General features: G+C 41.8%; 1 protein-coding gene across 1 annotated transcript in view; it reads left to right on the top strand.

Annotated features, from left to right (window-relative positions):
• Positions 1-593: 593 nt before the first annotated feature.
• Positions 594-23,271, top strand: part of Pth2r (parathyroid hormone 2 receptor) — a 67,623-nt gene continuing 44,945 nt past the window's right edge. The window contains exons 1-4 of the mRNA XM_006974976.4: positions 594-841; positions 15,406-15,508; positions 22,150-22,260; positions 22,376-22,491. Coding sequence (XP_006975038.1) covers positions 767-841; positions 15,406-15,508; positions 22,150-22,260; positions 22,376-22,491 — 405 coding nt within the window. The 5' untranslated portion in view covers positions 594-766. The remainder of the gene's footprint in view (positions 842-15,405; positions 15,509-22,149; positions 22,261-22,375; positions 22,492-23,271) is intronic.

Below are 23,271 nucleotides of genomic sequence, written 5' to 3'. Positions count from 1 at the left end.
ACTCAAAAAGCCACCCAGAAAAACGCTGCCAGAAGTGACCGGAACGTTTCTTTGGGGACTGCGAGCTTTCTCAGGACTGAAACCGTTTATCATCAAAATTCTAATTTTTGATTAGTAATTTGCGTGGAACACACACACACACACACACACACACACACACACACACACACACACACACACACCCCTCACATGCTTATATGCTTCTGTTCCTTCCTCTCTAGGGAATATCACTGTAGTGAGGAAAAAATGCATCAGAGAACTTCAGAGGGTTGTAGATTGTGCAGTGGACAGCTGCAGAGAGACCAACCCTACAGGATGGTCTGCACGCCTTTGGGAAGGAGGAAAGTTTTGGGCCACTCCTCCTAGGACTCAGGGCGTGCCCAGAGATGGCGTGGGGACTCAGAACCCAGTGCAGGCAAGCAGACACAGTGAGAGTCGAGAGTGGCTGCAGCCCCGCCTCGGGAATCGCGTGGCCTCGGGGCTCCTGGGTTGCGGACTGAGTGACGGGCGAAGGACGCGCGCGCGCGCGTCTGCATCCTCCGCTGCCTTTCCGTGGCTGTGCACGGTGGAAGGCAGGACCACCCGGAGCTGAGGCTCTCAGGACCCGGGTTCCCAGACTCAGGGGTGCAGGCGGCTAGACCCGAGCATCCGGGCCGGTGGCTCCTGCGCTCCAGCTGCCCAGCTGTGCCTCGCTCCCCATCACAAGTTTGCCCGGTACTGGCCAAGTAGGACACAGACATTGCTTGTGCCTTGGGCGGTTCTGGACATGGCCTGGCTGGAGGCGTTGCCCTACATCTGCGGATGGCTGATTCTCCGCAGCTGTCTCCTGGTCCGAGCTCAGGTAAGAGCTGGGGCACTGGCGCCCGTTTCCCCAGCCTGGGATGCAAGCCTCTCTCGGGCATCGCACCGCGCTCGCTCCTCGCACACGCCCGCATTCTCTTTAGGCGGGAGGTCCTGGGCTCCGGGCATCCGACCAGTATCCTGGCGTTCGGGATCGGGAATGCACAGCTGGAATGGGAAGAACTTTGTTCTTCCACGTAATCTCCGGGGTACTTGCCTTAACCACCCCAGCGGTTTTTGTCTGTTGTAATGTCTGAATGTGATGCCTCAGCATTGTGTTTGAGAGCTTAAAACTTCCAGGATCGATGGTACAGTGTAAAAGTGTGACTGTCCCTCCCTGATAGAGAAGCAAAGGAGCTAGACCGAATACAAATACCGCTAGGTTCTTAGGGTGAGTAGCGGTGGTCGTTGTAATTTTCCTATTGCCAGTGTCTCTTAGGGGTTTTCTGGAAGATCTTTCATAATGGGCCTCTTTAATGTGCAGGAAAATTTCAGCCTCATTTATTTTTCAAGTCAAAGAATATGTAAAGTTCACAGTTTTATTTTTTTTTTTTCGGATGAACTAGAAAGAAAGACACTTGCAGTGGGGTTCTGACGGTTGGGTCCTGTGAATTAAAACAGACCCGAGGTTATATCGCTCTGATTCGGTAGAGGGCGCACGTTGACCGTCAAATAAAAATTCATGGTTTTTAAAGTCTTTCCTTCGACAGTTAAATGCACCCATGAATACGTTCCTGAGGTACTTAAAACGATGTCTTTGACTTTGAAATGACCAACTTAAATTTTAATTATTCAGAAGATACAGTTAAAAATAACTAATCTGCCATAGTCATAGCCATATAAAATCAGAAGACTTCCTAGGAAATACGTGCCCTGAGAAATACTAGTCTTTACCTTGCATGATCAGGACATTTCATGGAGACTTATTCTGTTAAAGAAAACCAAATGGGTAGTATGTCACTCAATGGTCACTTAAAAATATGTTCTTTTAAGTTTGAAAGAAGCTTCCATATTAACGTGTCTGTGGGAAAACCCTTCTAGATTGGATGGTAAATTCCCATTAGAGTTATAGGACTCTGGTGATCTCCAAGGTGCCTCTTACATTTTTGTCAAATAAGGTATTTGGATAAAATGTAAAACCACTGTCTTCTTGTATAAGGGGCAGATCTGCTCTGACCCTTTCTTTTATTCAGACTTCTAGGTGTTTCTTCTCTGAAGAAATGAGAGACATTGTTTAGTTCAATGAGTCTCTGTGAAATCACGGGTAGAATATTTCATTCGCCTTTTGCTCTCAATAAAACAAGTAGGGCCCTCCCTCAGCCTGAGCACTGCTGCCTTTTTGGGCCACATAACCGTTTCTTTTGGGGCTGTCTCCTATAGCGTGGGATTCTCTGCCAGGGCTCTGTACTCTGTCCACTAGAAGCCAGGGGCGGCTCCTTGATCCTCACGGTGACAGTAGCAAATATTTGCAGATGTTGCCAGATGTCTTTGCGTGCTGAAATTCCTCCTGGTTGGGAATTATCTTTCAACACTGATTTTTCTCTCTCTCTTTCTCTCTCATCCTCTCTCTCTCTCTCTCTCTCTCTCTCTCTCTCTCTCTCTCTCTCTCTCTCTCTCTAGTAATTCATAAATCTACAGTATGATGACATACTATATACTACATTTTTAATCTTTAAAGAAAAACTGTAGGTTTGAACAAGTCACCTTTACATATTCATGCATCCTCTGACCTTCAGTTTTTCATCTCAAAAAGAATCATATAGGACTATTTTCTCTTTTGTCATTTTCATTAATTAATTATTAATTTTTCCCAGTCCAATCACAGTTCTCCTCCCTCCCTCCTCTCTTCCCAGTCCCTTCCCCCAACCTCCCCCACCCATTCTCTCTCCCTTTCCTTCAGAAAAGTGCAGGCCTTCCATATATATATGTGTGTGTGTGTGTGTGTGTGTGTATCAGCCAGCCATGAGATAACAAGTTGTAGTAAGACTAGGTACCCACAGGATGATGACATAGGATGTGCTACATTTTTAGTTTTTAAAGAAAAACTATAGGTTCTAACAAGTTACCTTTATATATTTATACATTCTTTGACTTGCAGTTTTTCATATCAAAAAGAATTACATTGGATTAATTTTTTTAATTCTATAATTCTTGGCTTATTACATTAGTTTATGGCTATTATATATTCTGACATTTCATTAGTTAATTGAAAGAAGAATAGAGCTGAAACACATTGTGGGTATTATTTATCCAAGTGTTACCTGCTGATTCTATTAGCTAAAGTATAAGAGACAAGGTATCTATGAAAAAAAATGCACCTGTCTTGATTTGTCTTTGAGTGTCAAGTAAGTGATGGATATATTCATAGCTATACACACAATTCAAAAATTATTAAATGTTGAGAAAACACCAAACCAGACTTATCTAAGCGGAATGGGCTGGTATAGAATAAATGTTTAATTGTCAATTGACACTGGATCACATCACAGAACAGATAGCATGGGTGAGTGCTTATCCACTTTTATAAAGATTGCGGTCGCTTTTTGTAAAGACGTAGCCTTGCCTCAGGGCCCAATTCAGGACCCATGCATTCATAACCTGGATGTCATCACAGAGCCTGGCAGTGCATGTCTTAAAGCCATGATGATCACATGATGGCAAGTGCCACCGTACGCTCTGTGTTTTCTCTACTGCGCTAGTTAGTCCTCGGCAAATACTTGCGTACGGACCTTTGTGTTGTACAGATCTCCATGCTTTTATTATCCCTTTCTGTGCACTGAGGCAGGGGTCTGTGAGCTCTCTTCACCTATCCTGAAGACTTAGTCTCCTGGAAGGTCAGACATCCTAGTGGGCTGATCCAGATAACCCGTGCCTCCACTTCCTTAGTCACTAAACGCTCAACACTGTGCTAAACACTTTGGTGTCCCATTTAATTCCCACAGTAACTCCCATGACATAGGCACCGTCATTACTTACGTTTTTATAGATGAAGAGAGTGGGCAAAGAGATGTCAGAGGATGCGTGAATGCAGAGAGCTGCCATTAAAGCACCATGATTTACACTTTGACTGGCTTTCAGAGCTCCCATCCCCTGCTGGTGCCCTCTTTGTGGAGGTCAGGTGGCATTGCTTGGCTAAATTATGCGCACCCTCTCCCTGCCCGGTGGTCCCAGTAATGCTCACTCCAGAGCTGTAGCCCATAGGATTTCTCACCTTAGTCTGCTTTGGGCACCAAAGCAGGTCTGTGCTGCTATAGAATTGGTCACAATGCGAGTGTTTGTAATGGGGTACTGTGCACAGAGATGAGATAATGAGAAAATACCACGGACATATGTTAAAACATACATGGTGCAACAGACTAATGCATGCTGTGTGAACGCGTTCAGATAAAAGTTCGTGTCCCACAGAGACGTATGTGGGGGACAGAGCATTGTGAGTGAGAGGTAAGGGAGGAAGTGAAGAAATCAACCCACGTAGTCACCGTACACCGCGTGCCCCAACCTCTGAGGAGAGTTGGGAGAGACAGACCTGCCATGGAGCCATCATTGGTAGACAGACCCGTGAGGACAGTCCTGGGACACGGGCAGCTAGGACACTTATTTTTTTTAGTAAGTTGAAATGTGACTGCTGATTATGTCCCTGTTGTGCAGGTTGCTGCAAGCCTTGTCGCAGCCAAGCAGAGAATAGTTGCTTTGTTTTTTGCCCTCCCGCCGACAGCCAGGACTCTCGTCAACTGTCTTCTCCTTCAAAGGACAAGGAAGCCTCCTGTCCCTGGTGGGATGGGTTTCTGTGCAGGTCATCTCTTCAGCCCTAGTAGCCCAGAGGCAGAGGAATGGAAGGGAGTTAGACTTTGCTTTTTTTCTTTGCAATGTATCCAGTCATTTTTAATGTCTGAGCACTTTCCTCAGTTCCTTGGGACTACATCTATAACATTCCCAGTCAGCACCCCTACATTTTGTTTGTTTCCCGGCCTCTGGCTCCAGCTGTGTTAGTCAGCTGCTGGAACACGGGTATCTTTTTTCCTCCCTCTTTCCTTTTTTTTTTCTGTCACCTCTCTGGGTTAGTCTTTCTTGCTCTATTTTTTTCCTTTAAATCACCTCATTTCTTTTCTTTGAGTTTCACTTCCTCCACTGTGAAATGGCGGTGGTAATATCATTTATGCACAGAATGCGAACGTCTTGATTTTTTAAAATGGACAAACAAGATAAAAATAAAAATACCAGCTCTTTCTTTTCTCCCGACTGGATTAGCCAAGCTCTTTTCAATAAAAAGCGGTTGGCTGAGATCGGGAGCTGCTGCAGGCTTTTGAATTGGCGTGAGAGAGAGACTGTGAGGCCGTTCCTTCCATCTGCGACGCTCTCCTTTTATTCTTTATGAAGTCCCTAGGACCCGATTTCTGTCTGATAACAATCAGGTCCTTTAGCCATTTTACTCATGGCTCTTATAAAATGTATATTATTAAGAGTATTTGATTAATAAGTGCATTAGTTGGGGTTTTCTAGAGGAACAGAACAAATGGTATGGATACATATATTTATTAAAGATTTCTTAACTCCAGCTTATGCTAAGATAGCAGCAACAGTTGAATCACACCCCGAGAGGCTGCGAACCTTGTCCTTGCTTGATCCTTGAAGCTAGGTGCCTCAGCAGTCCCAAGAAGGTGTTGAAACTCCGGAAGGATCATGGGGAGTCCCTTGGTTCTTGCTTTACAATGGAAGCTTGGAAATGGTGGTTCTGATCTCAGCAAAGGAATTACCATCATCAACATCAGGGTAAACCAAGTGAGCTGCCAGAGAGAAGGCGAAGCAAGGTGCAAAGGGCCAATGAGTAACCTTCTTTCTGCCAGTCCTTTGTATCTGCAACCGGAAGGTGCCACCCACAGTTCAGTGGAGTCTTCTCACATCAGTTAAGGCAGTCAGGGTAATTCTTCACTGGGGGTTCCCTACCTAAGTGATTCTAATTTGTGACAAGTAAGTTCGTATTGAAACCAACCATGACGATCGACTTCTCTCTTTGAACCCGAAGACAGATCAGAGAACCAGGAAGCCGTTATAGCCATCTCGTTCAGCAGAAAGGACAGCAAGGACACACCGAAAATTTACAAAACCGAATCCCAGCATCATTAGGTTCATTACAAATTCCATAGACTTGCTGAGGATTTTCCTCACGTTACCTGGCTAACTGTAAATTTGGCACAGTTTTACCTCAAAAACAATATATAATATTTGCTCTTTGTATAGATCCTAGAAAACTGAGAGGACCTTCCCTAACCAAAATACTGTGACAACTTGTGACAGTTCAACCCAGCAGGCACCAGGAGGGAGGGCTTCTCGTGCTCCAGACTGTGAGAATCTCTGGGAACGATACTGGACTGTGTTCCCCTGAAGACCATGTTCAACATTTTTAGAAATGCTTCTCAACTGGAGACAGTGCCTAAAACAAACCTGGAGTGATGGCAGCTCAGCAGGAGGGACGTGAGCCTAACCTGTGTCCCGTCCTCAAGTCATTACCTCCCATGTCTTGTCCCTATGTCTGTATAAAAGCCTGGGCCCCAAATGACACACCTCACAATATTGTCAGGTGTAACATTCTGCCCTCATTTGGACCTGGCTTTGCCGACAACACGTAGATTTCCTCTTTCGGAAGCCTTCGCTGGTTCCCAGAACTGCTGACTAAATTTCTCAGATTTCTAATCTATTCTAAGAACAATTTCTCGTTGCCTTCTTTCCTTCCACTCACAAAGGGCAGTCGTTACATCTTTATATTGGAAATTGGAGAGACTAAGGCTTAGCTCCTAGGTTCGCCGTTAAAAAAGATTTATGCACTTATTTACTTCGTGTGTGTGTGTGTGTGTGTGTGTGTGTGTGTGTGTGTGTGCTTCTGTGTGCCGGAGTGTGTATCTGTGTGAGTGCGGTCGTCCGTGTGTCTCTGTTGAGTGTTTGCCTACGTGTGTGTGTGTGTGTGTGTGTGTGTGTGTGTGTGTGCATGCCCCTGGCTACACCTCTAGATGCCAGAGAGGATGTCAAGTGTTCTTCTCTATGACTCTACACATTTTCATTTGAAGCAGGATTTCTCCTTGGACCTGGGCCTTCCATTGTCTCTTCCGGGTCCAAAGCCAGCAAGGCCCCGAGATCCCCCGTCTCTGCGCAGAGTATGGTTACAGGTGTGACTAGGACACCTTCCTTGTTGTCTGGGTGCTGGTACCCAAACTCCCATCCTCACAATTGCCCAGCGAGCACTTTGAGTGATGCCCGTAGCCTTATTGGGTTCATCGCTATGAAAGGCTATAGAAAACTATTTAATTTACAAGTTCTCATGTTAAGTTTTCTTTATGTTCTTTTTTGTTTATTTTCTAACAAGGCTGAATTTATCCAATACCTGGGAGTAAAAGTTTTGATTATAAGTACCCAACAGGATAAACAGTATGAAACAGATCTGTAGATTTCTAATATATTAATACAAAGTGCATGGCTACATACAGTACATCCTACAGGCAGAGAGTGGAGGGGGAGAAGACTGGGGTTTAGGTCTAGAAATAAATAAATAAATAAATAAATAAATAAATAAATAAATAAATAAATAAATAAATACAGAAGAATGAGTGGCTTGGTTCTCCACAGCCCTTGGTGTAGTACAGAGTCCAGCCATTACCATTCTCCTGCATTACTTTGACATGAGATTTCTTTCTTTCTTTTTTTTCTTTGTACATTTTGGCTGCAGTATTGGTGGTAGATGTTTTCTTTATGTTCTTAATCGATATGCTTAGTTGCTACTACTGTAGTAGGTATACAGAGTTTCCATTGTTGTTTACAAGTTTATAGTTTAGTGATCATATTATTAATTGTGATTTTATATCAGTGCTTCTGTTCAAAATGGCCTTCTCATTGCTGACTGGTATCAGACATGCTAATTTTCCTAGTCTCTACCTTCCCCCAGGATGTCACAGCTGTGCTCTAACGGCAGATGTGTTGCTTCAGGGGTGGCACAGGCCACTGGCCTTTCATGCTGTTATGTACCCATCTATCATTTTGGCCCACACTCTGACTTTCTGTAATCTCAAATTCTGGCTGCTAACTGCCTGAAGGAAATGATCTTCCTGACAATTTATCCCGTCTCAAATTAGGCCAACACTGTTTGGATAGTTAGTAACTATTATCTGATTGTTGTTTCCAAATGGAATGAACTCAGTAGTCATAGGGCATCTCAGGAATCACCCCAAGTAGCAGAGCGAACACTGCAAAGTTGTCCTGGGAGTCCACGTCTTCCAGAAGTAACTCGGCTGCAACAAGCGTGTGGCTGACCACTGCATTTCTTTTGTTCCCATATCAACAGAAGGGGTTTTGAGTTCTGACTATAAAGGACTCAGATTTCTTGGGTTATCAACACAGGGTCAGCTCTAAAATGATTTTTTTTTGTCTAAATCTGAGTCCAAGGCAAAAATGGTTTCCATCCCTACCTACTATATATAATCTATTTTTATATTAAGCTAATACGTACTTCCAATTATATGTTATCTGAGATTTTATACATTTCATTTGACATTACAGAATGCATTTTTCACCACTCACAACCACTTTTCTGCTTTATATACTCATTCTCTTTTCTTTTCACTGCTCTTCCACTGGTTCCAATCATGTGTGTCTTCCTTTCTCCAGAGCCTATTTGATAAAACTACAAAACACAAAACATTTTGGTCTTGTTTGTTAAAACTAATTACTGACCATGATGCACACACGGGGGCTGGGAGGGCGATGTTTATACAACACGGAGGCTGATCATTTCAGACTGTTAGGTTATATTCCAAATGAGCTGAGGGCGATTGTTTCGGATCTTGGGTTGCGTTGGGCATGTTCACCTGAGATGCTATTGTAGCTGCTCCAGATGCCATTTCAGAGAAGTGACAGATACAGAGACGCTAAGGACTAAACCACCGGCCAGCAGCATTTGGAAACAGTCAAATATCACTGATGAGTAGAAAGAAAAACTGGGTTTTTAGAGAAAGCATGTCTAAGAAACCAGCACTTGGAAACAGTGAAGCAGATTGAGTCAACATAGAACTGAGCAATGTAAGAGCCACACTTAGATATCAGCATTATTGTGTATTACTTTTTGAAAATGGTTCACAGGGGGAATACAAAATATTGATGAGTTTAATCGTGTATCACTTTCACATTTCTGAAGTGTCCTAGTGCTGAAAACCTTTTACTTAGCCATTTTATCTAATTAGTCACCTGGAGTAATTTCACAACTAAAACCAAAGGGGAATTCACTCTACAGATTACAATCTTGATATAAGTGGTGCCAGCTAGAGTTTATAATTCTATAGTACACCTTATATAGTTGTATGTCCTGTAGTATTTCTCCTAACTATTCCATAGGCAATAGCCAATGTATTATATTTATTTTCTTATATATTTTGCATCTTCTGTCAGCCGATAAAGCCAGTGCATATTTTCTTACAATCATTCTTACTATAATAAGTAAATTTGAGGTGCTATAACTTCAGTTCTCAAGCTTTATTTAAAAAATTGTATCCACTTGATCAAAAATCAACAAGCTGTGGTCTGACATCCGAATATGACCTATTACCTACTTCTGCACAGGTGAGGGATAGGAATGAGTTTTATGTTTTTGATGCTGGAATAAAGATCAAAAGAGAGACCGAGGTTAACATCCACAGGGGAGCATATTGATTCTAGGCGCTGTTGATACAGTGCTTTACAAATGGCACCTCACTTCTGTCCTCTTCCACTTCCAAATATGTTACTGAGTAACATATTTGAGTATTTCTGATTGTCATTTCCAAATGGAATGAACCCTGGAGTTGTAGAGCATATTAGGAATACCCCAGAGCAAACACAGCAAAGCTGTCCACTGCATTTCATTTGTTCCCATATCAACAGAAGGAGGTGGGTATGATTTCCCCTTTCCTTGTATTTTATTCTTTAGGGCTTCAGCAGGTTGTTTGAGGTCCATCTACCTAGGGAGGACAGTCTACTGAGTCTACCAGTTTGAATACACCTGGAAATATCTTCACAGGGAAACCAGAAACAGTGTTTAATTCGGACTCTCCATGGTCCATTTAACTTGACATATACAATTAATTATCAAACTATTCAGAAAGAGAATTCACATTTTTAATCATTTCCAATGTCAGTCAAATTTGGTGTGTGAATATTATTATAACTTTCTTAGGTTGTTATATCCATACAAGAAAGTGAACTTTATGAGGCAGATGGTTTTGCAAAATTATAGAATACTCATATTTCAAACATTTTAATAATACTGACTTCTTAAGTAATAATCTTTTGGCAATTTTTTAAATATTAATCTTGTGGAAAATTTACTAGGATGAGGTAATATTTTAAAAATATAGTAGTAATATGTAATGACTGTACTGTTTATAGGTTATAGTACTATATATATATACATATACATATATATATATATATATATATATATATATATATATATTTTTTTTTTTGAGACAGGGTCTAATTGTAGCCCAGACAGCCAATGATGAATTTGAGATTCTGATCCTCCTGCCTCAACCTCTCGAGTTCTGGGATTATAAGTGTGCACCACCACTTCTGGCTGATTGGGGTACTGAGATTGCTCGTAGGGCTCTGTGCATGCTAGGAAAGCACTCTATCAATTGAACTATGTTTCCAAGCCCAGTGTGATGTTCTCATACATGTATGCAATATGTATTTAATCAAATCATAGTAATCAGCGCAGCATCACCTCTGATATTTGGGTGAGAACATTTAAAACTCTTCTAGCTATTTTGTTAGGAAGGAATGTTACTTTTTGTGATCATTAAAAACTTATATGCATTTGTAAAAAATACTAAAGAAAAACAATATATCCTTTATCCACCTTACATCAATGGTAACAACAAAATTATAATGAGATATCATAACCAAGATGCATTCAAGACACATAAGCTGGCCCTCACAAAAGGAAGAGCCTCTGCTGCTTTCTTTTTTTTTTTCCAATTTTTAAATTAATTCTTTGAGACTCTTATAAAATGTATTTTGATTATATTCTTCCCTCCTCCAGCTTCTCCCAGATCCACCCTCTTCCCTAGCTATCCAGCTTTGTATCCTATTTAGTTTTTTAATTCCTACCAAGGCCCATCTCTGCCACTCATATAGTTTTGGATGTATGTGGCCAACCATCGTAGTTAGGCTTTCCATTGCTGTGAAGAGATAGCCTGACCATGGCAACTCTTACAAAGGAAACCATTTAGTTGGGGTGGCTCGCTTACAGTTCAGAGGTTCAAGCCATAATCATCATGGTGAGACATGGTGGTGTGCAGGCTGACATGGTGCTGGAGAAGGAGCTGAGAGTCCTACATCTTGCAGGCAACAGGAAGTAGGACTATCTCACTGGGCAAGGCTTGAGCATATATAAGACCTTAAAGCCCAGCTCCACTGTGACACACTTCCTCTGATGAGACCACACCTACTCCAACAAGGCCACACCTCTTAGTAGTGCCACTCCCTTTGGGGGCCATTTTCTTTCAAACCAGCGTAGCAACCTAACAGGGGCCATACCACTAAAGAAAACCGACTCTCCCTTACTCAGCATTCATCGGTTGCTAGGAGCTCCTCAGATGGGAGAGGGACTTTGATTCCACCTCTGTTCATCATGCTGGGACTTCATCTGGCTGGAACTCATACAGGCCTTGTGCATGCTGTCACAAACTGCTCACCTGAGTTTATATGTGCAACTGACGGACTGTGTCTGGAAAACACTGTTTCCTTGAGGTCATCTACTGCCTCTGGGTCTTACACTCTTTCCACTTCCTCTTCTGCATGATCCCCAAGCCTTGAGAGGAGGGGGTGTGATAGAGATGTTGCATTCAGGGCCGAGCATTTCACAATCTTTTATTCTTTGCACCTTGACTAGTTGTGGTCTCTGTGTTAATCACCTTCTACTACAAACAGAAACATCCGTAACGAGGGTTGAGTGATGAACTAATCTACAGTTACAATGATAAGTCATTAAAGGTCAGTTTAATACTAAGTACATTTAGCAGAATGAGAGTAATAGGTGCTCCCCTAGGGTCTATGGCCTGTCAAGCCACAGGTGTTTGGTCATATTGATTTGTGTCAAATGTCAGTTTCATCTTGTGGAGTGTGCTTCAAATCCAGTTGTAAAGTGGTTGGCCCCTCCCACGATGCCACTATTGATTGTACTAGTGGACATGCCTTGACAGGCTTGATATTATTGTAGCTCACAGGATTCACAGCTGAGTAAGATGGGTGATTGCTTTTCTCCTCTGTTAGTGTGTATAGAACATTATAGCACTATGGAACAAGACAGAAGGTATGACACTTCCAGGTGAGTACCAGTTTGACTTCTCCATGTTGGACCACACGCTGTCTTCAGCAACAGGGTCTTACTGTCAAGTTTGGAGGATAACCAAGAGCATTGGCAATAGCCTGTACTATTTGGGAATCTGCGGGACCATATTGGCCAACAGCTCCAAAAGAGGTAACCCATTCCTGGCACTGGGCTTTTGCCTGTGGTGTCTAGTAGGGACATTGTTGCCCCTTTACTGTGTAACTCTGTCTAAACTGTGTATAGGGAAGCTTCTGCAGGAGTAGGTTTTCATGTGACTTTGAAATATCTTTAGTGTTTGACATCCCACCTTACATTTCTTTCTGTACTCTACCCTCCCATCTCTCACTCCATTTAATGCTTCCTGCTCCTAGGTTGCCAACGTGGTCTTTATTGACAAGCAGATAGCGAGGGTGAAAAAGGAAATCTGTTAAGGATAGTGCTCTGTTTTTTCCTGTCTCTCAAACCACTGTGGGAGATCAGAGGGTTGCCTGTGACAGCCTTGCTAGGCTACACGTTCAGATGTCCACAGTTGGCTGTCAATTGCCTGGGGTCAGACTACTAATGTCTGTAGGATTTCTGTCTCGTCAGATGCCCTTTTCCTTCCTTGGGTTCAGAGGCTTTTCTTGAGGCCAATTTACCTTTGTTAGTGTTTCAGAGTTTCCAGCCACTTTAACTGCACATTTATGGTGTGTAAGTCAGAAAGTAAATGCAAGTAGTTTTCTACTGTGTCATTCTCCAGGATCTGAGATCCCAGCCTGGTGTGCTTTCTTTGATTCACCTCTCAGAAGCATCTTAATTCTTTCTTTCTTTCTATCTGTCTGTTTGTCTGTCTGAGTGCCTATCTATCTATCTATCTATCTATCTATCTATCTATCTATCTATCTATCTATCATCTATCCATCCATCTATTTATCATCTATCTATCTATCTATCTATCTATCTATCTATCTATCTATCTATCTATCTATCTATCTATCATCTATCTATCTATCTATCTATTTATCTATCATCTACCTATCATCTATCTATCTCTATCTATCATCTATCTGTCTATCTATCTATCTATCTATGTATCTATCTATGTATGTATGTATGTATGTATGTATCTATCTATCTATCTATCTATCTATCTATCTATCTATCTATCTATCTATCTCTATTCCAGGGTTTTTAAGTTGTGGTTTCTGGGATGAATATGGAAATGTATGCCTACCCTATTGGTCCTAAAATTCCAGAGTGCTTCCTCTTGAAGCACTAGTCTAGTTTATATCATCATATCTACTTGAAAATGGGATACACAGGACATCATAATCATGAGGACTTTAATATTATGACATTAAGAATTTATATCTACAGTGACAGCTTTATGAACTTTCCATTATAACACATCCTATCAAATCAGGGCTTCTCTTAGATCTTAAGTCTCTGACATTGGAATTCAATATTTTGTTTCAAGTTACGAACGATCACTTGCCCAGAACAGATGACTAATGTCTGTTTTTCTAAATGTGACACTTCGTTGTGGATGCAATTGTTGCTTTTGGAGTAATAGACACTGGGGAGGAAGACTGCTCCTATTTTAACTATTCTATCATTTTCATGTCACTCTAAGGTCAGGAATAATTCAGGAATAACACTTTTACAATGGCCTTGATATTAAGTTTTTTCTTCCTTCACAAAGCACATTATTTTCATATGAAACTAACAAATATTGACCAAATGGATAATAGATATGTGGGTGCATATCTTTTTTTTCATTAAGAAATTTTCTACTCACTCTACATACCACCCACAGATACCACCTCCTCCCTTCTTCCACACCCCAGCTCTCCCTCCCAAGCCACCCCACATCCCCACATTCCCCAAATCGAGGTCTCCCATGGGGAATCAGCAGAGCCTGGCACACTGAGCCTAGGCAGGTCCAAGCCCCTCCCCACTGCACCAAGGCTGTGCAAGGCATCACACCACAGGCACCAGGCTCCCAAAAGCCTGCCCATGAACCAGGGACCGATCCCAATCCCCCTGCATGGGTGTCCCCCAAACAGTTTGAGCCAAACAACCATCTTCCATATCATGGGGGCTCCACAGCCACTAGTCTACAGTTCATGGGCTTTCACTAGTGTGGCCAGTCATCTCTGCATGTTTTCCCATCATGATCTCCACGTCCCCCGTCCCCCCCACCTCCACCTGCAGAATCCTTCCACTCTCTCATTGATTGGATTCCTGGAGCTCAGACTGGTGCCCGGCCGTGGATCTCTGCATCTGCCTCCATCAGTCACTGGACAAAGGCTCTGTGATGACAGGGTATTCATTAGACCGGTCACCAGAGTAGACTAGTCCAGGCAATGGGTACATACCTTATCATTATAAAGTTCCCACTTTTAAGGCAAGAAGATGAATAGAGATCATTTAGAATAACCCATTTCTTTCATAGATAAATAAACCCAAAGTCAGATGTGTGTTATGTTCAGGTTTTGCTGATTAGTTTTCTGGTAGAGCTAAATTTAGTTTTTCTATTTCTATGTAGCATAACTGCCATAATGTGAGAGGATTAGTAATGTATTGTGCCTTCATAATATGCTGGAATTTTTAGTGTTTATTATTTCTTCTAGTTATATTATTCATAATTACCTAATCACAATTTAGAGTTTCCTTACATTTTCTGGTACTGCAATTTAATTACCCAAAAAGATAATATTGATAATATTAATATTAGTTTCCTTTTATTGCTGTGAAAACCCCGACAGAACAAACTTAAAGAACAATAGACTTATTTGGGCTCACAGTCTCAAATGATTCAGTCTCTATGATTTCTTGACCCCTGGGAAATCTGGTAAAACAGCATAACAGCACAGCCATGTGGTGGAGTAGGGCTGTTCATGTCATGGTCAACAAGGAAGCTGAGAGGGGATAAGAAACTGGGAATGAGATAGGAGTGCCCATGGATAACATACTCCTAAGAACCCACCTCCGGGTGACTCAATTCTTTCAGCCCTACCCAATCTTCTAGGTTTTTAAAGTGTCCCCAAGTTGCATGATCATCTGGGACCAAATAATCAGTTCATGAGCCCGAGGGGGACAGTGGATATTCAAACCACAATATTGTATTCTGATAAGGGACTGTTTCAGCTAGCTTGGTCGAAAGTGAAATAGTGAGATCTTTATCCTGGTTTTAAGATGCTGGGGGAATGACGGCATTTCATTTGCTTCCACAGCTGGATTCTGACGGCATCATCACCATAGAAGAGCAGATTGTTCTTGTTATGAAAGCTAAAGTGCAATGTGAGCTCAACATCACAACTCAACTCCAAGAAGGAGGTAATAATGACAAGGAACATGTCTCTTCTTTGTGTTCTTCACTCTTCACAAAATTTGGAATAGTCCGCCGCCCCACCTAGTGCTAGGGAGATCCTTGTCAGTCACTCTGTGTTACCACGTGGAAGGTATGGAAAAGGAATGACGTTCTTCCACCTTTTTACCAACACGTACTTCCCTTTCCTATGACGGAAGTGACTTGTCTGCTTCATGAGTTTGGGAGTGCCAGCTGGGCATGTGCGTACCTGGCCTCTCTTTGGATTTGCCTGCTTGTGGGGAGCCTGCGTGTTGGCTTGCCCTTGACTGTACAATATGCTCGGAGGGGGTCGACTCTGCCCCGGTGGATATTGTCTACAGTCTCGAGTGGTGATCTCACTTCAGACCAGTCCATAAGCCATGTCCTACAGAACACTTTTAAAATAAAATGATCATTTCCAGGAAATGATCATTTCCTGAGTGTTTGAGTCATCTCTCAATGATTTCCAAATTCAGGTCAGAAGTAGGGCTTGATTTACTTGAGCCCCCTGTGTCCCAGCTAGCCGGATGGAACGATGTCCTGCAAGCTATACTTCAGACAGTTTGCAGATGAGAATCTGCGTATACTGGTTTGAAACGTTCAAAAATTGTGACTGATTTTTCTATTTGTTATGATCAGAGACTGTTGTTTGCATGATGGTGACTTGTCGAAGTGTGCTGAGACTTAATGGCTTTTTCTGTAGCCAGTCTTCATGAACGATCTATGTGCTTTTCAAAGGGATGTATGTACTCCAGTGTTTTATAGAATTTACCAGGTTAAGCTCACCAGTTATGCTGTTCATATAGTCTGTACTCAGAATGATCACCTGATCTATCATTTCTTTTTCTTTTCTTTTCTTTTCTTTTCTTTTCTTTTCTTTTCTTTTCTTTTCTTTTCTTTTCTTTTCTTTTCTTTTCTTTTCTTTTCTCTTCTCTTCTCTTCTCTTTTCCTTTCTTTCTTTCTTTCTTTCTTTCTTTCTTTCTTTCTTTCTTTCTTTCTTTCTTTCTTTCTTTCTTTCTTTCTTTCCTTCTCCTTCTCCTCCTCCTCCTCCTCCTCCTCCTCCTCCTCCTCCTCCTCCTCCTCCTCCTCCTCCTCCTTCTTCTTTTAAAGAGACAGGCTTTGGAGCCTTTCCTGGAACTCACTCTGTAGCTTAGCCTGGCCTTGAACTCACAGAGGTCTGCCTGCCTCTGACTTCTGAGAGCTGGGATTAAAGGCATGCACTTTTTTGACCTATTATTTCTTAAGACACAAGTTTTTATAATAGCATGCTGGTGAATTTTTCATTGAATAGTTCATTGGATGTCTTTCACTTCCTAGACTTTGAAACTATGTTATTAAATATATGCAAGTTCAGAAATTTATTTTCAGTGTTTAAGTATCTTATCAATATAAAGAAGGCTTCTACAACTCTAGAGATACTTTTGATTGAAATATTAAAATTATATATACTTAGATGATCACATTAAAAAGTTAATTAACCAACACCAATCTATTTCTTGCTTTGTTAGTTAAGTGTAACTTATCCAATCCTTTAAAAATGTTTTAAATGTGATATAATATACACAATTTTTAAACTTACTATTTTGTCTACATTTACATTTACTGTTCAAGTATTAAGTATATCCACATTATTATTTACCCAATCTCCAGAAATTTTTCATCTTGAAAATTTATAATTAATATATTTTAAACAAGCACTTGTATTTTCCTGTTATGTTATTAAACTTTCTTTTTTTAAAATTTTATAATTTAATTTAATTTTACATATCAGCATGGATTCCCTTGTTCTCCCCCTCTCCCGCTCCCCCCCAACCCACCCCCAGCCCACCCCCCATTCCCTTCTCCATGGCAAAGACTCCCCTGAGGATTGAGTTCAACCTGGTAGATTCAGTCCAGGCAGGTCCAGTCCCCTCCTCCCAGGCTGAGCCAAGTGTCCCTGTATAAGCCCCGGGTTTCAAACAGCCAACTCATGCACTGAGTACAGGACCCGGCCCCACTGCCTGGGGGACTCCCAAACAGATCAAGCTAATCAACTGTCTCACTTATCCAGAGGGCCTGATCCAGTTCCATGGGGGATCCTCAACTATTGGTTCATAGTTCATGTGTTTCCATTCATTTGGCTATTTGTCCCTGTGCTTTTTCCAACCTTGGTCTCAACAATTCTCGCTCATACAATCTCTCCTCTTTCTCGCCAATTGGACTCCTGGAGCTCCACCTTACTCTTACTCCATGGTTGGCTGTGTGGCTGTGTGGCTGGCCCCTAGCATCCTTCTCCTTCCCTTCTCGTTCCTTCTTCTCTCTTCTTTTTCTCCAAGATTTCTCCTTTTATTTATTTTCTTTGTCTGCCAGCCCCACCTATCCTTTCTCCTGCCTCACTATTGGCTGCTCAGCTTTCTATTAGACTACCAGGTGTTTTAGACAGGCAAAGTAACACAGCTTCACATAATTAAACAAATGCAACATGAAAGAATGCAACACATCTTTGCATCATTAAACAGATGTTCCACAGCATAGACAGATGTAACACATCTTAAAATAATATTCTACAGTTTCATTCCTTCCGATTCTCCTTCCAAGTATGGTATGATTTTGTTATGAGTAACTCAAAAGCTAACAGGATAAAAGCTAGATTTTCTAAATTTTAGACCATTCTGTGTAAATATGGCTGAACAAGCTTCAGTAATAATTAGCTTTGCTTGGAATACGGACAGGAGTCAGAGTTATAATTAGTGGTGTTAATTTATAAAAAGGACTGTAATGAGCCATTAGTAGTCAGTTTTGTGCCAAATAATGGAAGTATTTCTCGCTTGACGACCAAGGAGAAGATGTTAATTAAGAACCCCAGGTTGTATGTTTGAGGTCTAGGCTTCCCAGTCTTTACAACCTTTTGTGAATATTTATCATTCTTATTGTTAAAGAGCCACCAGACACATTAACATGTCCTATAAAAACGTTGTTTTGAAGGCTGTTGGTGTTCTGAATTTGGGGGTGAGGTCTATGGCTGTGTTTGTTCACGTGTGGGATGGCATCTTGTAGAAACCAGAAAACTGTCTCAGAACCTAAGAAACAAGTTTCTTTTCATGGCCATCTTAGTAACGAGTAATTGTAGGCTATGCTGACCCATAGGTTTTTACGTTTATATGAAGACTTTAATTCATTGTGTGACTCACTCCCAAATATAGAACATGACATTGCCTCATGCATTTTCCAGACAGGAAAACAAGACCATGCTTTCAGGTTCAGTTTGTGTTGTTTGTGAAGTATGTATTGATTGGATAGTAGTGTTAACCTTCTGAAACAATAACCAATAACTGGGATAAATAAGCTTCTACAAAATATAATGTTTATTTTGTTTCACAGTTTTGGTTTTATTTTATAACTGGTTGCCTCTGTTGCTTTGGGCCCATGGCGGGATAACATGGCAGAAACATTATTACAGAGCAAAGCTATTCAACTCCTGGAAAGAGGAGGGAAGGGACCCTACTGTCCCTTCCAGGGAAGACACCCCATCACCAGAAGATGCATCACCGGGTCTCACACATTAAAGTTCCTACCACCTTCCGACAGCATTAGCTGTGACTAAGCTTTTAACCCATGGGACTTTGTGGGGCCTTTAAGACCCAGACTTTAGCAATAGTCCAGATATAAAAAGACACATGACTTATGAACAGCAAAGTAAATGGGCGGGAAGTAAATGGGTATGGAATTCTAGCACATCGTAAAAGAAATTGATGGGTGAGATTGAGTCGTCAGTCACGGTGAGCAACAAGAAAAGCAAAGGCCCACCACCACATCCAGCAACAGCATCAGCAAAAGCAAAAGCAGATGCTGTAGGAAGAGAGGCAGATGCAATGGTCCATCAGAAGCAAGAGGCAGTGGGATGAACTCCAGGGTTGCCTGTGGTGTGTGAAGTCGGGCTGTGATTGTGTGGGGGAAGTGAGGCCGTTTCCAGGAAAACGTTCTCTTCTGTGAGAACAGTGTGGGTGAATGAAGACATTTTCTTTTCTTATTCCCTTCAGCAAGACACAAAACAGATCAAATGTTTGTTTCTAGGTGACAAGGGGACACTGAGAAGTTAATTCCAGGTTGATGCTGAATTATTATTGGGGATATCAGTGTTCGTAGGAGGTTCTATTGGGCTGACTTTCAAATCAAATGGTTTGACATGATGAGTGTTAGCTAGTACTCGTGGTAGCAGAATAAGGAGTCCCTAAAGACAGCTATGGCTCCACACAGTGTTATGCCCATGTATGCTATGCCCATAGTCAAAAGAGACTTTGTAGATGGACTTAGGTTTACATACATTGAAATGTGGAAGCTGTTCTGGGTTACCTGGGTTCACACAATACAATCATCTAGGTCTTGAAAACTGGAAGAGGAAGACGGCAGAATGAGTTGAGTTGTAAGCAAAGGAGAGTGGAGAGGGACTGGAAATTCAAGAAGGATCCACTCTGTGCGGCTGACTCTGAAGATGAATGAAGGATGTCAGGAGCCAATCATGTGAACTGTTTTCAGAAGCTGGGCAGGTGCACTGCTAACGGCCAGAAAGAAACCCATTTCCCAGTGGAGTAACTGAACCCTGCCCACTGCTGAAATGAACAGGGAGGTATATGGGTACCTTCAGAGTCTTCAGAAGGGAACACAGCCATGTCAGCCCTTGGTTTTGGCCTTGTGAATTCATAAGCAAAGTCCCTACTGAGGCAGAGTTCTGGCCTTGTTTAAAACTGTGAAACTTGTCATAGAAAATGAATGCAGCACTCAGGACAAGTGCCTCTGTTGGGGTTGTGGGGGTGTGACGTGGCTGATGAGCTTTCTTCTCGGCAGTTCAGTATATGACCAAAGGAAATGAGCCCTGGAGAGCGCGGCATTGAGGGTGAACAGTTGCTAAACTTTACTAAGTATTAGGGGCTGTGCTTGAAGCATGGCTAATGCACGAAACTAAGACAGACGACAGAGCTCTACCTGGGTTTCTTCAATCCTAAGACTCAAGAAAACAATAGAAAAAAAAAAAAACCAACCCTCCACATAATACTGGAAGGCGATGAGAACTGGAGAGAATCACAGCAGGAGGAGAGGGAGGGGTGAATTGGGATGCAACTTCAGATTGGGAGTGTTTACTCTGAAGTTGACATTTGAGAAAAAGTCTGGAGGAGGGAAGGGAACGGAGTACTGAGGTGTTCAGGAGGAACAGCATTGAAATCCAGGAAGAGCTGGCTGAGCTCTCTACCCAATCTTCAGACCTGACCAGGAAGTAGGCTGTGGCTCAGAGGGAGGTGGGGGCAGGGGACTTTGGGAGGATTTGGGAGCTAATGTGGTAAGAGTGAATGTGTCATTGGTGTTTGAATTGGGTAAGAGAACACCCAGGCACACAGCAGGTAACAGGAAGTAACTTAATTTGCTAAACAGGAAGTAAGGACAAGAGAAGCCAAGGATTCATCATGGGCCTGTGGCTTGTGGCTTAGACTTGGGAACTTTCTGGAGTGTATGGACTCTCTACTGCAGATCTACCATTTCCTAGACATTGAAAGACCCTAGAAACCTTCCTACCTTGGGACCTACAAAGCAGGGAGTGCACACTATGTTGCAGGAACTTCATGTGTCCGAGGACTTGAACACAGCTTGCCCTTGTCTAGCCTTGTCGAGCTAGACTTGCTCTCTATCCTGACATGTTGCATTACTATCCACAGTTGATCATGAGAAGCACAAGCACACTGGTGGCGAGAGCTGTAGAAAATCGTCCCGGGGAGAGGCTTAGGGGTGGGGAGAGAAAGAGGAGAAGGAAGAAAAGGAGGAGAAAGAGGAAGAGGAGGAAGAGGAAGAAGAAAACAAATACAGGGACTATGCAGTAAGAATGACCTGCTGGAAACTCATCCACTAGCTAGAGGTGTGATGGACTTGGAGGTTGTAACAATAATGAGACTGAATTCATCTTGAGAACTATAGAGGGGGCTGGAGAGATGGCTCAGTGGTTAAGAGCACTGACTGCTCTTTCGGAGGACCTGGGTTCAATTCCCAGCACCCACATGGCAGCTCACAACTGTCTGTAACTCTGGTTCCAGGAGATCTGACACCTTCACAGAGATATACACGCAGGCAAAACACCAACACACATAAAATAAAAATAAATAAATCATTAAAAAAAATAAAAGAGAAGTGTAGAGCTATGACAGCTGTGTCTGAAGTGAGCTTGAGATTCATACTTATTAGTAAAAATAACCCGAGTCTTGAGTCATTTTTGTGTATCATGTTCTTCAACAGCAGTTTTTAAAAATTTAAGGTGAATTTTGTAGCTACTACCAGGACAGTTAGAAGAAATACGCCACAGCTGTTCACAGTGATCCCAATGTTTCTTATACATTAATTGTTGTTGCTTTTATGGAGACTATACTGGAAGGATTTAGACACTTTAATTTACTGATTAGATACTTTAGATACTTTAATGATTTAGATCCTTTAATCAAAGACTCCTGCTAATGTGCCCAGATTGAGACATTTGCATCTCATTTCTTCTGGCTTAGTTTCCAAACTTACCTGTGTGTTTTACATTCTGCCCCAGGGACTGAGCTGAAGTTTCCTGTGTTGGAAGCATTTGTTTAACACTGTGTTCTTTATTTCTGTTTCTTATCAGAAGGCAATTGCTTCCCAGAATGGGATGGACTCATTTGTTGGCCAAGAGGAACAGTGGGGAAGATGGCAGCTGTGCCATGCCCCCCTTACATTTATGACTTCAATCATAAAGGTATTGAACTTTCCTGAGATGATTGATTGCGACCAGACATTTACTCCTTTCTTTGGTGTTTAATAACAGACATGGGGAGAACTGTGTAATCTCAGCATCTTTCCTGTCTTTCCAGGAGTTGCTTTCCGGCACTGTACCCCCAATGGAACGTGGGATTTTATTCATAGCTCAAATAAAACATGGGCTAATTATTCAGACTGCGTTCTGCAGCCAGATATCAGCGTAGGAAAGGTAATGACATTTCTATGTTTGCAACTCTCCAAGGAAAAGCAGAATGATGTTTTTACACAATTTTTGCTTGTCAATCATTATATACAAAATCCTTTTTATTCAATGATACAAAGATCATGAAAGATACAAATATTTGTAGAATCCTTTCAAATGCAGCTGAACATTCTCCTATTTTCTTTACGTTAGAGTTATCTGGCTGAGATACACACACAGACACAGACACACACACACACACACACATGCACACTACTATATTACGTTGTTATGTTATATTATCCTATATTATAATATATATACAAATAGGTAGTGAGAAACATGATTCATTCTTAATTACCTATGAATGCCAAATCTCATCTCACTGTGTTTCTGAAGGATCTTTTCATTTTAGTGAATGACACATTTAGTGTGTTCCATCTCAGAAGATTGCAATTGATGATTTCATTTTAAGTGACGAATCAGAGTTGTAGCATAATACTCACCAAGGTTCAACATATAGGTCTTCCAGTACAATATCTTCATTTCATGGATATGAGTCAACTGTGAACCAGGGAAACAGTGTGAGCTCATGAAACAGTTTGCTGATGGCAGGATGGAAGGCTAAACTCTGGCATCCCAGTTTCCTATTGGAGTGGTTTGGTATTCCCACCATATGTAAATATGAAAAAGTTATATCCAGTTGTTTAAAACTCACAGTCAGATTCCAATCACATAGACCTGTTGAGCAAAAGTGTGTGATGACACATGACCATGAAGCTGGGAATGAGTGTAGTTAAGCTGATG

This window comes from Peromyscus maniculatus, chromosome 13 (genome assembly GCF_049852395.1).
Source record: "Peromyscus maniculatus bairdii isolate BWxNUB_F1_BW_parent chromosome 13, HU_Pman_BW_mat_3.1, whole genome shotgun sequence".
In the NCBI taxonomy this organism is placed as follows: Eukaryota; Metazoa; Chordata; class Mammalia; order Rodentia; family Cricetidae; genus Peromyscus; species Peromyscus maniculatus.
The sequence above is the reverse complement of the archived record's forward strand: the minus strand, read 5'-3'. Positions and strand labels throughout refer to the sequence as shown.